Source organism: Vombatus ursinus, unplaced genomic scaffold (genome assembly GCF_900497805.2).
Source record: "Vombatus ursinus unplaced genomic scaffold, bare-nosed wombat genome assembly UNPS02014798.1, whole genome shotgun sequence".
NCBI classification, from domain to species: Eukaryota; Metazoa; Chordata; class Mammalia; order Diprotodontia; family Vombatidae; genus Vombatus; species Vombatus ursinus.
Window position 1 is genome coordinate 82,355,170 of NW_020954576.1, and position 14,415 is coordinate 82,369,584.

The following is a 14,415-nucleotide window of genomic DNA, read 5'->3' on the forward strand; positions in this document are numbered from 1 at the left end:
TATCCCCATTTTACAGTTGAGGAAACTGAGGCAGACAGAGGCTAAGTGGCTCATCCAGGGTTGTACACACAGCTAGTAAGTGTCTGAGGCTGGGTTTAAACTCAGGTCTATCTGGTTCCAGGCCTAGACATAAAAGCAGACCTAGTGGCCTTTAAAAGCTAAACAGAGTAGTTAGGGAGCCACTGAAGTTGATTGATAGGGTGAATTCAGTACAGGCAGATTGGGATGGTCAGGATCATTTGCAGCAGCAGCAGCAGCAGCTCATTCCCATCACTTCCTTTAGAAATTGGCCATCTTTTTTCGGAAGAAAGATCACTCAACCATTGGCGTTGAAATGGGGCCCTTGAGATGGGGAGGAAGGACAATTGTGGCATCTGCTGCATACAGGATATTATATAGTTCCAGGAAAGCATATTCCTCCCCACTTAGCCCTAGCTGGCAACTGTGGACGCTACAGAGCAAAGAAAACAAAGAATTTCTCAGTTTAGGGTACATCACCTTTGTTACAGCTAGGTTAGGGTTGGTGCTGCAGGACCTGGATGTGACCACTAGAGGGCGAGCTGGTGCCATATGATGGATACCGCAAAGAGCTGGTTTCTGCCACTGCAGAGGGGCTGAGAGAGAGGAGAAAAAGGTGAGTATCAGGCAAAAACACCAGGCTGAAATTAGGCTCCACAGGTCAGCTCTGTTACCTTTCTTTAGTACAGCGGAAGTGGCTGAATTGGGTAGAATAAAAGCTGGCATTTACATGGCACAGGATTTGTAAAGTGCTTTACATAAACTATTTCATTTGATCCTCACAGAACTCCTGGGAGGTAAGTGCTGTTATTACCCCCATTTTACAGATGAGGAGCTGAGGCTGAGAGAGGGCAAGTGAATTATCCAGGGTCACAGACAGTAAGTGTCTGAGGTAGGATTAGCTCTCAGGCATTTCTGACTCCAGATCCCATATACTGGGTCACCTTGCTAAGAGAAAGACTATTTGGGAGCAGATTCACTGACCATCTTTTTTTAATATCCTCTTTGCAATATTCTTGACATCAGGCCTGAAATGGGAGGAACAGAATCTGGAGGAAAGACTTCTGCTTTCTATTCTTTGTTCCCCAGGATAGAATGAGTTTTGCTAAATTGACTTTCTTGAAAACCACACGTAGGATTTTAAAGATGACCAGGGCAAGAGACAGGTGTAGTGGAAGGAACACTGGGTTTGGGGTTAAAGATCTGGATTTGAGTTCTAGCTCTACAACGCGTGACCTGTAAGGCCTTGACCTAGTCCTTAAACTTAACAAATATATCTCATTTTCTCCTCACAACAACCCTGATAAATAGGTGCTATTATTATCTTCATTTTACAGGAAACTGAAGCAGTTAAGTGATTTGCCCAGGATCTCAAAGAAAGTAAGTATCTGAAGCTGGTTTTGAACTCAGGTTGTCCCGATTCCAGGCCCAGCACTCCATCCACTTAACCACCTAGTTACCTGGCATTGTTCTAGGTGCTGAGGATACAAAGACAGAAAAGAAACAATTCCTCTGCTCTAAATGTTCCTTGAGGGCAGGGATTGTTTGATTTTTGTCTTTTTATTCACAGCACCTAGCATATATTACCTGGCAGCAAATGAAAAACGGTTGCTTGCATAAAAGACTATTTTATGGAGAACTCGCAGGGGGCAAGTGTTCACATGGTGGTCAGAAGAAGCAATACAAGGATACTCTCAAGGTCTCTCTTAAGAACTTTGGAATTGATTGCCTGACATGGGAGACACTGGCACAGGACTGCCCAGCATGGCGTGCCCTCAGCAGAGAAGGCACCGTTCTCTGGGAGCAAAGCAGAATTGAAATAGCTCAAAAGAAATGCAATATATGCAGATTTAGAGAATCCACTCCAAATGTCCACATGGACTGCTTGTGCCCAACCTGGGGCAGAGTCTTCCAAGCTCATACTGCTCTGATCCGCTACAGTCGGACACAAAGCAACTTGACTTTAACATAGTGATGCCATCTTGGTCTTCTTTGAGAACCGAAAGACAGCATGGCGTATTACCTGGAATGTAGTAGGTGTTTAATAAATGCTTGTTGGGTGATTGCTTCATAGTTTAGTACATACTCGGCTTATGGCAACCTAAGGGGTTGGAGTTGTCTAATACCATTACTCATAAGTCCCGATCTGGTACATTCTTCACCAATATCATTCATCTCCACATCAATGAACCAATTAGCTTTTACAAAGGGATATTTACTGAGAAGATATACTCTTAACAGGGACCAAAGTCTGATAACATCCTCCCATACCATTTCTTCCCTCTACACACTGACTCCGTCTCTCGGGAGAGTGGATTCCAACTTAAAGGAACTGTTGACATTTTTACTGCTGAGAGCCGCTATTGGCAGACTGTGACCAACCCCAGCTACTGGACCTTTGATGGTTCCTCCAGACTTTCAAAGCTCACAAGGTCATAAACTTGTCTGGTTTTTTCCCCCTTGATAGTCACCTTAGTTCAGGAAAGAAGAAATACAACAGAGACAAGAACTAGAGGTTTGTTTCATGTCCATCTGTGGTAGCTTGGGATGCTCTCAGCAGTAGAAAGCAGTTCATTCAAACCTTTTGTATGTAACACTCAGTTCTGGCTCAGGATCAATTAGAAAGGCCTTTTGTCACCTCCATGATTCATGCCCAGGGGCAGGCTTACCAAACCTCCACAGCATATTGCATCGCTGACCTTCCCTGGCTGGTCCCTCTCATGGCAGTGGAACAAAAAGATCATAAATCCAAAGCTGGAAGAGACATCCTCAGAGGTCATTTATTCCAAATCTCTCATTTTACAGATGAGGAAAATGAATCCCTGAAAAGTTAAGTGATTTGTCCATGGAGACATGTCGCGGCTGCTGCAGTGGAGAGCATGGGACCAGCTCAATGCTCAGTGACCCGGAGACGCATGGATGAGGTGGGAGACAACAAGATGGCAGAAGCTCCTGTTTATTGTTAGCTGGGTGTGGCCTATATAGCCCTCAAGGCACCTTGGGATCGGGTGATCAGAGCCCATCAGCCAGTCAGCAGACCCCATCATTGCATGCAGGCCTCGCGTCAGGGATGTGCACAGGATGTGCACGGGAACGCTTAGCCATTCAGAGGAGAGCCGAACCAGCCATGATTGCTGCGTGTCCACAGAGGAGAGGTGAGTTAAGACTTCCTTGCTTTCACACGACAGACTGTGACCCTCAGCTTCCTGCTTAAGAAGCCAGGACTCCTACAGGCAGGGCGCAGCCCCGTGATCATTCCTGTGACAGTCACTTAAGTAAGTAGTGGAGTCAGGATTCTAACCCAGGTCCTTTGACTCCATATACTCTGACCCTGAGAGGCAGCTCAGTGGGGGAGTGGAGTCAGGAAGACCTGAATTCAAATCTTGCTTCCAGGGGTGGGGAACCTATGGCCTCGAGGTCACATGTGGCCCTCTAGGTCCTCAAGTGTGACACTTTGACTGAATCCAGCTTTGACTTCAGTCAAAGGGTCGCACTTGAGGACCTAGAGGGCGACATGTGGCCTTGAGGCTGAAGGTTCCCCATCCCTGTCTCAGACACTTACTAGCTGTGTGTACCTGGGCAAGTCACTTAACCTCTGCTTCAGTTTCCTTAACTGTGAAATACAGATGATAATAGCACTTACCTCCCAGGGTTTTTATGGGGATCAAATGAGATAATATTTGTAAAAGGGCTTAACAAAGAGTCTGGCACATAATAGCCACTTAATAAATGATTATTCCTTTCTTATAAAGAAGGGAATAAATAAATACAAAAGATATTCAAAATAAACACAAAGAAATTTGGTTAGAAGAGAGCATTAGGGGCAGCTAGGTGGCAAAGTGGATAGAGCATCGGCCCTGAAGTCAGGAGGACCTGAGTTCAAATCCGACCTCAGACTAAACACTTAACACTTACTAGCTGTGTGACCCTGGGCAAGTCACTTAACCCCAATTGCCTGAAACAAAAAAAAAGAAAAAAAAGAAGAGAGCATTAATAAGTGGGGATTGGGAGTGGGGAATCAGGAAACACCATGTGTAGGAAGTGGCCTGTGAGCTGGGCCTTAAAGGGAACCAGGGATTCTTAGACGTGAAGGTCAGGATGGAGTGCATTCCAGGCATGGAGAATAGCCTGTTCTGGGAGTCGGTCAATGGAATGCTATGGGTGACAAACAGCAATTAGTCAGTTTGGCTGGAAAATAGAGCTCCTAAAGGGAATAATGTCCAATAGCCCTGGGAAGGTAGGATAGAGTCAGGTTATAAAGGGCAAGAAGTGTTTGGATCAGATGATGTCTAAGGTCTCCCCCACCCCATATCTACGCCCTTATGATTTATCTTTGCTGCTGCAATGATGAGAGGGTGCCGAGGAATTGGGATTTGCTGGGAGTATTGCTGCTGATGAAATCCCAGATCCCGCAGGAGCTGAAGTGCTGGTGCAGAATCAGGCATTATGGCCAGGAGGAGCTAGCCTGTGCGTAACAATGGTCAGAAGTGACAGAGAGGGCAGCTCGGAGCTCTGACCTGACTTTTGAGGAAAAAGGAGGGCACTTCATTAAAATGGATCTTTTGCTGAGAAAGTTTCCCATTATGGAGGTCTTGCCAGCCAGGAGACAGAACTGAGAATTGTCATATATTCTCCCAAACTCCTGTAATGGGTTTTTGAGATTTCCTCTCTGTCAGAGAGCTGGCACTGACTCTTCCCTGTGTTACTTTTGGTGAAAGGAACCTATCTAGGCTGACAGCGGCAGGGAGATTTAGGCCGTTTCACCCCAGGTGTCTGTCTGCAGAGATGTGGGCTCTCAGCTGTCTGCTGAGAGGTAAGTGGGAAGCTTCTCTAGAACGGGGAACTCTTTAAAATCTTCTGAATTTTTTTTCCTCCTGCCTGAGTAAATGAGTTTTATTTGTGAGTCTGCCACCAACCTAGATAGATAAGAGGTTTATCTGTCCAAGCGACTGGTGGGTGACTGTGTGAGGTAAATTTAGGCAGGTGGGATGGGAAAAGATTAGCTCCAAGGGAGACACTTTATTAATAAGGAAATTGACCGGCTGTGTTAACACTGTTTCTCCTCGTATAGAAAGAGAGGAAGGGTTGAGATCTTCAACACTTATTTTTATTTTGGTGAGGCATTTGGGGTTAAGTGACTTGCCCAAAGTCACACAGCTAGTGAGTGTTAGGTGTCTGAGGCCGGATTATGAACTCAGGTCCTCCTGACTCCAGGACTGGTGCTCTATCCACTGCGCTACCTAGGTGCCCCTGATCTTCAACACTTTAATGCTAGTTAGTCCAAAAGGAAATGTAATTGGGAATAATGGGTAAGATGGAGTCAGAAGAACCAGTCATTGTAATAGTTCATCTTTTTACAATTCTTTAAGGCAGCTAGGTGGGGCAGTGGATAGAGTTCCAGTCCTGAAGTCAGGAAGACTCATTTTCCTGAGTTCAAATCCAGCCTGACACTTACTAGCTGTGTGACCCTGAGCAAGTCACTTAACCCTCTTTGCCTCAGTTTGTTCATCTGTAAAATGAGTTGGAGAAGGAAATGGCAAACCACTCCAGTATCTCTGCCAAGAAAATCCCAAATGGGGTCATGAAGAGTCAGACAGGACTGAAAAAGGGTTACAAAAGTGCTGTCTTTTAATCTTCACAATCCTGTGAAATATTTATATCCGTTTTACACATGGGAAAACTGAAGTTCTGGGAGGCTAAGTGATTACCCAAGATCACTCAGCTAGTAAACGGTGGTGGTGGTAAGGGATTCCACTGGTCATTTGATATCAAGTTGAGTGCTCTTTCCACTACCCCTTCATTTCCCACCAGGCTGTAGACTCCTTTGGACTTTTTCTTCCTGCCCGCAGCCAGGTAGCTTTCTTTCCTCCCCCCTTTACAGCTTCCTTTTTTGTGTTGTCTCTCCCCCCACTGGATTGTAAGCTCCTTGAGGGCAAGGACTGTCTTTCTTTTCTGTATTTGTGCCTGGCACATAGTAGGTGCTTAGTAAATGTTTATTGATTGTCCCCACAATAATATCCTATTAATCAATGTGGCTAATTGGATTTTATCATTATGTTCCATGGCAACTCATCTATATAAAATTAGCTTGCATATGCTGTAGGTAGAAAAAAATGAGAAAAATTAACATGTTTACATGCCCAGGGAACCCCCAAATCAGACACAGAGTCTAAAAAAAACCCTAAGCAGCAGACCTAAAATAAGTCAAACTCTTCATTTTCCTTTGTATAGTTTTATGTTGACTGGGAATTAGCGTATCAGGTGGGAGAAGCAGTAAATCTATTGCCTGCAGGTTTTTTTGTGCTCTCTTAGTCTGGTGTTATAATAATACATATGATAATCATTAATAACAATAACAACTCAAGCTTATGTTGTGCCTTAAGGTTTGCATAGCACCTTTCTTATAATAATTCTGTGAAATTGTTAGTACAATTATTATTATCCCTATTATTTTAGAAATGAAGAAACAGATTCAGAAAGACTAAGTGACCCACCTATCCACGGTCACATGCAAGTAATTGTCAGAGAAAGGATTTGAGGCCAAGTCTTCTGGAATTCCAAGTTCAGTTTCCTCATCCATAAAAAGAAAAGGGATTGGAGCAGATGACCTCTGAGGTTTCTTACAGGGCTAACTCTGTGATTCTACACTCCCTAACTTTTCAGTGTTACCTAACCTGGGAGAATTTGTGGGAGAGGAAGATCCTCTAGGGCGCAGCATGGTGCAGGAACAGTACTGGATTCAGAGTCAGGACCTGGCTTTAAATCCTTGTTCTATCATTTACCAAAACTGGCAATCTTAGGCAAATTAACCCATCTGGGCCTCAGTTTGCTTATCTGTAAAGAGAAATGGTTGTATTAGATCATAGTATCAAATTCAAGTAGAAAGGGGGCCCCCTAAATCATACACAAGGATCCCTGGGAGCTACATAGTGACTTAGTTTTAAAATGTAATATTATCTACGTTTTATTGTATTTTTATTTATTTGGTTAACTATTTCTCAATTACATTTTAATCTAGTTTGGGCCTCAGTTCACTTGTTTGACAATCTGGACTAGATGACATCAGAGGTCCCTTTCAACTCTAAATCTGTGATCCAATGAATGTAATGGCCATGGGAAAGCATGAGTAATAATAATTTATGTTCATGTAATATTATGTAAATATTTATACTTATGTAATGTGGCTAGAATAACTTTTCCTACAACAAGCCAAAGGGCCATAGATTTAGAGAGATACCTACTTCAGAGCCATTTATGCCAACTCATTCATTTGATTGGTTGGTCAGGAAACTCACACATAGGGAAGAAAAGTGACTTGTCCAAGGTTGCAGAGCTAGTAAATATTAGAAATGAAATTTGAACCCGGACCCTCTGACTCCAGAGCTAGGATACTTTGCACTGTACAGTGTTACCTTCATGTGAGAAGTTTAGCACCAGTTTTATCATCACCATTTTATAGCAAAGGAAAGTGAGGCACAGGGTGGTTAAGGAGCAAACTTATCAGAGGAGGGGATATGGTACTATAGAGAGGGTGTCCATAGCTTGGATAATGTGTGAGTCAAATTCTGTTATGTGTGAGTGAAACCCACAAATACTTGTGACCTGGCGGAAATTTCTGCCGACAGGAAGATTGACTCACTTTATCTGTGAGGACAATGCTGAACAAGGGAAAACCAATGAAATAAAATGTCCTGGGGAAGGAGAATGAGACCTCTGAGAGGGGATCAGGGCATCCCCTTCTCATTGGTCAACTAGTCTCCTGCTGTTTATGCCCAAAGCCTCATGGGTAATCTTTCCCCTTTATATGTCCCCTTCAAAGATTATTCTTTCTAAAATTTATTTAATGTTTTATTTTTCCCCAGTCACATGCAAAAATAATTTTCAACATTCGTTCTTAAAACTTTGAGTTCCAAATTCCCTTCCTTCCTCCCTCCTTACCTCCTTTCATTGAGAAGGCGAGCAATTAGATTTAGGTTATACATGTGTAGTCATGCAAAACATTTCCATAATAGTTATGTTGTGAAAGAAAACACAGACCAAAAAACCCCTCAAGAAAAATAAAGAAAGTTAAAAAAAAATAGGCTTCCATCTGTATTCAGACACCATCAGTTCTCTCTCTGGAGATGGATAGCATTCTTCATCATAAGTCCTTCAGAGTTGTCTTGGATCATTGTATTGCTGAGAAGAGCTAAGTCATTCACAGCCGATCATCTAACAATATTGCCGTTACTTTATACACAGCACATCAAAGATTATTCTTACTTTAAATTCTGGACATCACTCTTAGAATGGTGGGATCAGTCTAGTGACTGAGGATGAGAAATGATGCTGGAGAGGTATTTCCATTTAATGGTTATGGCATGTAAAAGTTAGTCATTCAAGTAACATTTATTAAATGTCTACTATGTGCCAGGCAGTGTGCTAAGTGCTTTACAAATATCTTACTTGATTTTCACAACCATCCTGGGGTGAGAGTGGAGAAGTTGGTGCTGCTATTATCCACATTTTACTGTAGAGGATTGAGGTTGAGTGACTTGCCCAGGGCTATGCTGCCAGTAAGTCTGAGGCAGGATTTGAACTTAGTTCTACTGTCAGTGGATTGTAGAGTAGGTAAAATATGAGACCAGAAAGAGAGGCAAGATCCAGGTCATGGAGGGCTTTAAAAGCCAAAAAGAGGATTTTATATTTGATCCTGGAGGTGATAGGGAGCCACCAGATGGCTTGAATAGGGGTCGTGACATGATCATATTCGCATTTTAGGAAGATCCCTTTGACAGATATGAGTGGAAGATGGGTCGGAGTGGAGAGAAACTTGAGGCAGGGAGACCACACTAGAATGCTGTTGTAATAGTCCAGGAGTGAAGCGATGAGGACCTGCACCAGGATGGTAGCAGCGTCAGACGAGAGAAGGCAGGTTGTGGATATGGGAGAGATGTTACAAAGATAGAAATGATAGGAGTTGGCAACTGATTGGATATAGGAGATGAGAAACAGTGAAGTCAAAGATGAGACCTAGATGGTGAGTCTGCGGAACTGGGAGGTGAGTGGTACCCTCAACAGTAATATGGAAGTTGAGAATGAGGGAGTGTTTAGGTGGAAAGATAATGAGTTCAGTTTTGGATATGTTGAGTTTAAGATGTCTACTGGGCATCCAGTTCAAGACGTCTGAAAAGAAGTTGGAAATTCTGGTCAGCAGGCTCTCATCCCTTCACCCTTGGAGTGTTACTGGCCTGCTGGATGGTCTGCTTTCCGTTAAGCCTCTCCTCCTCAAATGCATCCTCCATTCAGCTGCCAAAGTGATTTTCCTAAAGAGCAGGTCCAGCCATGTTGGCTTCCTACTCAACGAATTCCAGTGGCTTCTCCAGGATAAAATACAGAATCCTTTGTTTGGCATTCAAAATCTCTTAATAACTCTAATAACCCTGCCACCCCACCCCAAAACAGACACACCTTTCCAGTCTTCTAACACTTTACTTATCTGCAAGTACTCTGCTGTTTCATGACACTGGCCTCTTTGCTGTTCCATGAACAAGACACCCCATCTCTCTACTCTAAGCATTTTCTCTAAGCGATGGCTATTTCCTATTTCTGGGATACTCTCCCACCCACTGGCTTCCCTGGTTTTCTTCATGTTCCAACTAAAATCCCACCTTCTACAGGAAGCCTTTCCTAACCCATCTGATTTATTTTGTATTTTTCCATTAATTATTTCCTATTTATCCTCCATGTAGCTTGTTTGTACATATTTGTTTGCTCGTTATCTCCCCCATTAGATTGCTAGTTCCTTGAAGAACTTTTGTCTCTTTTTCTATACCCAGAGCTTAGCACAAGGCCTGTAATAGGCACTTAATAAATGCTTGTTGACTGACTGAGTTGAATTCATTGGAGCTGAGGAGATCCCCAAGTGAAATAATATAGGGGAAAAGAGATTTGGAGGGACAATCACCATTATAGGCTGTGGCCTGGATGAAGATCCAGCAAAGGAGACTGAGGAGTGGCCAGACAAGTAGGAACAGAATGAGGAAAGAGCAGTGTCACAGAAATCTACAGGGATGAGAATACAGAAAAGAGGGTGATCAACAGTGTTAAAGGCTGCAGAGAAGTGAAAAGGGATGAGAAAAGACCATTGAAGACCTTGGCGATTAAGACATCATTGGAAAGTGCCATTGCAGTTGAAATTTGAGGCTAAACCTTGGAGAATTAAGAAGGGAGTAAGAGAAAAGGAGGTGTAGGCATCAATCTTAGACAGCCTCAGCTTTCTTATGGAATTTAGGTAGGAAAGGGGCTAGGCCATTGCCTGTAGTCTTCACTTATGTATGTCTTGCCACTGGACTCCCATGTATCTGGAGGAGAAATTGAGGCTGATGACTTTGAGCCTCACTTAAATCCAAATCACTTGCAAGTCAAGACTCACCCTCCTGATGTCATTGGTACTCCGAGAACAAAGGACGAACAACAGCAACAACAAGGTAGAAAAGGGAGAGGACTGATTGGATGATGGTCCACAGGGATGGGTGGATGTATCAAGGAAAGGGTTTTAGAGGATGGGCCAGAGAGACACGGGTGTGTTTGCAGGTGTAGATGAGAAGACAGCTGTGGCATCTATGTGGCCTGAAAGGATGCCTGTGGAAGGGGCACATGCAACAGGCGAGCATCAGAGAGCAGAGCAAAAATTGTATAAGCATTGCTAACAAAACTTTGTCTCTTTTTATGTAAGAGAAGACAGTCTTGTTGAAGTCAGGTTCTCTGTGCTTATATTACTGCTTCAGGCTTTTTAGAAAGAGGAGAAGGCCAGGGGATGGTCTCAGTGGCTCTGGTAAACAGTGGTGGGCAAACTTCCTGACATTTGGAGGCAGGCAAACGCCTGGGGCTATTTTGCAGATGTTCGGAGTCTGCACTTTCCCTCACTCCTTTTCTGTTCCCTGCAGGGAGAAAATGGCTTTTCTTTTGTTTTCCCCTACTCCGCCTTCAGTGGTTTCTTTTTACTTTTTATCTCCATGGGGGTGGGGGTGGGGGAAGCGGTGCGGATGGGAATTATAGAATAGCAGAATTTCAGACTTAAAAGGAACAATCTAGTCCAACTGCTACCTGAAAAGTGATTCCTTCTACACTATCTTTTACTTGAAGACCTCGTTAAGGAAGCCCTCAAGCCCACATCCATCTCCCTGTTTTGAAAGTGTCATCCTTGCTCTCATTTCTGCCCTCTGGGGCCAAACAGAACAAACCTAATTCCCTTTATACAGGATAGTTCAAATACTTGAAGGGCAGTTGAGTGGTGGTGAGAGGATGAAGCACTAGGCTTGGAGTCAGGAAGACGCATCTTCCTGAGTTCAAATCTGGCCTCAGACACTTACTAGCTGTGTGACCCTGGCAAGTCACTTAACCCTGTTTGCCTCAGTTTCCCCATCTTTAAATGAGCTGGAGAAGAAAATGGCAAACCACTTCAGCATCTTTGCCAAGAAAACCCCAAATGGGGTCATGAAGAGTCAGACACGACTGAAAAAGGACTGAACAACAAAGGCAAAATTAAAAACCGCTTTCAAGAAGTTTACAATCTTGTTGGGGACACAGGATTTAAATAGAAGCATATGCATAATCATCTGAGCGGGGTACAAGAACTAACAATGAAGGGAATCAGAAAAACTCCCCATAGGAGATTATAGCCCCTACACTAATAATATTTAAGGTACAATTCTAATCTGTTACTGCCTCTCCCTCTGAGGAGAGTAGAGTGGTGGCCTCTGGTCCCAACCTCCTGCTTCCTTTTCTGGCAGAAATGAAAGTCTCCCTTGGAGAAGGGTGGGAGGAGAAGAGGCCAGAGATGTTTGTCCTTCCTCCCGCTGAATTATACACTACTACGGGCCCCAATATGGAGGGCCCACTCTCTTTGTGGGGCTCTCTTTCCTTTACAACCATAATATACAAAATTGAATTATAAACATTCTAAGACAGAGTGCTATCAATAAATCACTCAATAATTTTTATTAAGTGCTTACTGTGGCAGGCATTGTGCTAAGTGGTGGGGATACAAAGAAGGGCCAAAATAGCCCCTGCCCTCAAGGAGCTTGCATTCTAATGAGTCAATGAATAAACATATATTAAGCACCTGCTACAGGCACTGCAATGAACTCTAGATAGAATAAAGGATAGAAAAAGAGACCAAAGACAGTCCCTGCTCTCAAGGGGCTTTACAATCTAAATGGGAGAGACAATAAGCAAACACTTATGTGCAAACAAGTGGTATGTCAGATAAACAGGAAGTAAACAAGAGAGAGAAGCTACTCTCATTAAGAGGGTTTGGGAAAAGCTTCTTGTAGAAGATGGGACTTAGGGGCAGCTAGGTGGCAGGGTAGATAGAGCTCTGGCCTTGGAGTCAGGAGGACCTGAGTTCAAATGCGGCCTCAAACACTTGAAACTTACTAGCTGTGTGACCCTGGGCAAGTCACTTAACCCTGATTGCCTCACCAAAAAAAAAAAAAAAAAAAAAAAGAGAAATAGAAGATGGGACTTTAGTTGGGACTTAAAGGAAGCCAGGGAAGCTGGGAGGTGGAGATGAGGAGGGAGAGCATTTCAGCTATGAGGGATAGCCAAAGAAAATGCCCAGAGCCTAGAGATGTAGTGTCTTGTTCATGGAATGGCCATTTCCTTCTCTAACTCATTTTACAGATGAGGAAACTGAAGCAAACAGAGAAAAGTGACTTGCCCAGGGTCACTGGTAGTAAGTATCAGAGGCCGGATTTGAACTCAGGTCTTCCTGACTTCAGACCTGGCGCTCTCTCCATTGTGTCTCCTAGCTGCCCTTCAATAAGCTTACTTCTTTTTAATAAGGGGCAGGATGGCTTAGTGGAAAGTACGCAGATCTGGCATGAGGGAACCTGGATTTGAATCCTGGCTCTTCCACTTACTATTTGTGCCAACTCAGGCAAGTCTGGGCTTCAGTTTCATTATCTGTAAAATGAAGGTCTTGGACTAAGTAGTATCTACTATCTCTGGCAGCTCTAATTGCTGTGAATAAAAATACCAACACATTTATATAGTGAGTATTTGGAGTTTGAAGCACCTTTCTTATAATAGCCCCAGCAGGAGGAACATATTCAAGTATTTATTATACCTTCCCCATTCCCCCCTTCTCCCCGAATTAGGAAACTGAGGCTCTGAGAAGGTAATTGGCTTGCTCAAGGTGTCTTTGGAAGTGGAAGAACTGGGACTTGAACCTTTGATTCAGAAGCCAGTACTCTTCGTACCCCTGTTGAAAATTAAAGGAAAGTGTCCATCTTGCTGTATTTGTTTTGCTGAACACATTGGCACATCCCTTCCCTGAGTTTATCCCCATAATAATGTTTAGGGTGGGTCCACCCTTGGAAAAACCAGTTCGATTTCCTCCTGAAAGCCTGTCTGCCATTGCTGTTTTTCATGTCAGACAATTTGGAAACTGCTGATGGTGCAAGGTTGTCTTCCAAGGAGAAGGAAGTGGTCCCCAAGAGCTTTTATTTAGTAGAATAAATAAGAGTCCTAAAAAGTTCTCTGACTAATTAGTAGGATAGAGGTCCTGGAAGGCAGAGCTGGTGGATTCATTCACAGCCTGACTCCCTTCTTCCTCTTGCTTTGGGTACATATTTGCTCTAGGGATGCCTGAACCTTTGACTCACTCCTCTCCAGATTGGTTGCCGGAGGATAATGCATCTTGCTCCACCTCTACCTGGGTGCTACTTTATAACCTCCTCTTGGTTCCTAGTGGGACAGACCTTGGGGCACCACATAGCAACCTCCTTCCTCTTTCCCTCTCACTTCACCTCTGAGTCAAGGGAACAGCCATGGCAGCTATGGCAGGAAGACTGTCAAAGCAGCAGCGCTCAGTGGCTGAGGGCCTGGGTTCCAGCCAGAATGCCGTGAAATACCTGGGCCAGGACTATGAGACCTTAAGGAAACAGTGCTTGGAGACAGGGACTCTATTTAAGGACCCAGAATTCCCAGCTTGTTCCTCAGCTTTGGGATACAAGGATCTGGGGCCATACTCTCCTCAAACCCAAGGGATTGTCTGGAAACGGCCCACGGTAAGGAGATGCATGAATTCATTGGAAATGATTTAATTTAACAATTGGGTAGGGGGTGAAGGGGAAATGGGAGATCATAGCTCCAGCCAGGAAGCTGATGCATTGCACTGTTCTGGACATGAAGGGTCATTGTTTAAGATTAGAGTACTCCATGACCACACATTTCAAAATATCTCCTTTCTTCCTCCCTCCTTCTTTCCCTCTCTTCTTTTCCTTTTTTCCCTTCTTTTTTCCTCTCATCCTCCTCCCTCCCTCCCTCATTTCTTTTTTCTTTCTTTCTTTCTTTCTTTCTTTCTTTCCTTCCTTCCTTCCTTCCTTCCTTCCTTCCTTCCTTCCTTCCTTC

General features: G+C 43.7%; 1 protein-coding gene across 2 annotated transcripts in view; it reads left to right on the forward strand.

The window, feature by feature from the left end:
* The first annotated feature begins 13,774 nt into the window (after positions 1-13,774).
* Positions 13,775-14,415, forward strand: part of LOC114050186 (calpain-8-like) — a 118,982-nt gene continuing 118,341 nt past the window's right edge. For both annotated transcript variants that reach the window (XM_027871814.1, XM_027871813.1), the window contains exon 1: positions 13,775-14,072. In XM_027871814.1, the coding sequence (XP_027727615.1) occupies positions 13,833-14,072 (240 nt within the window). In that variant the 5' untranslated portion in view covers positions 13,775-13,832. The remainder of the gene's footprint in view (positions 14,073-14,415) is intronic.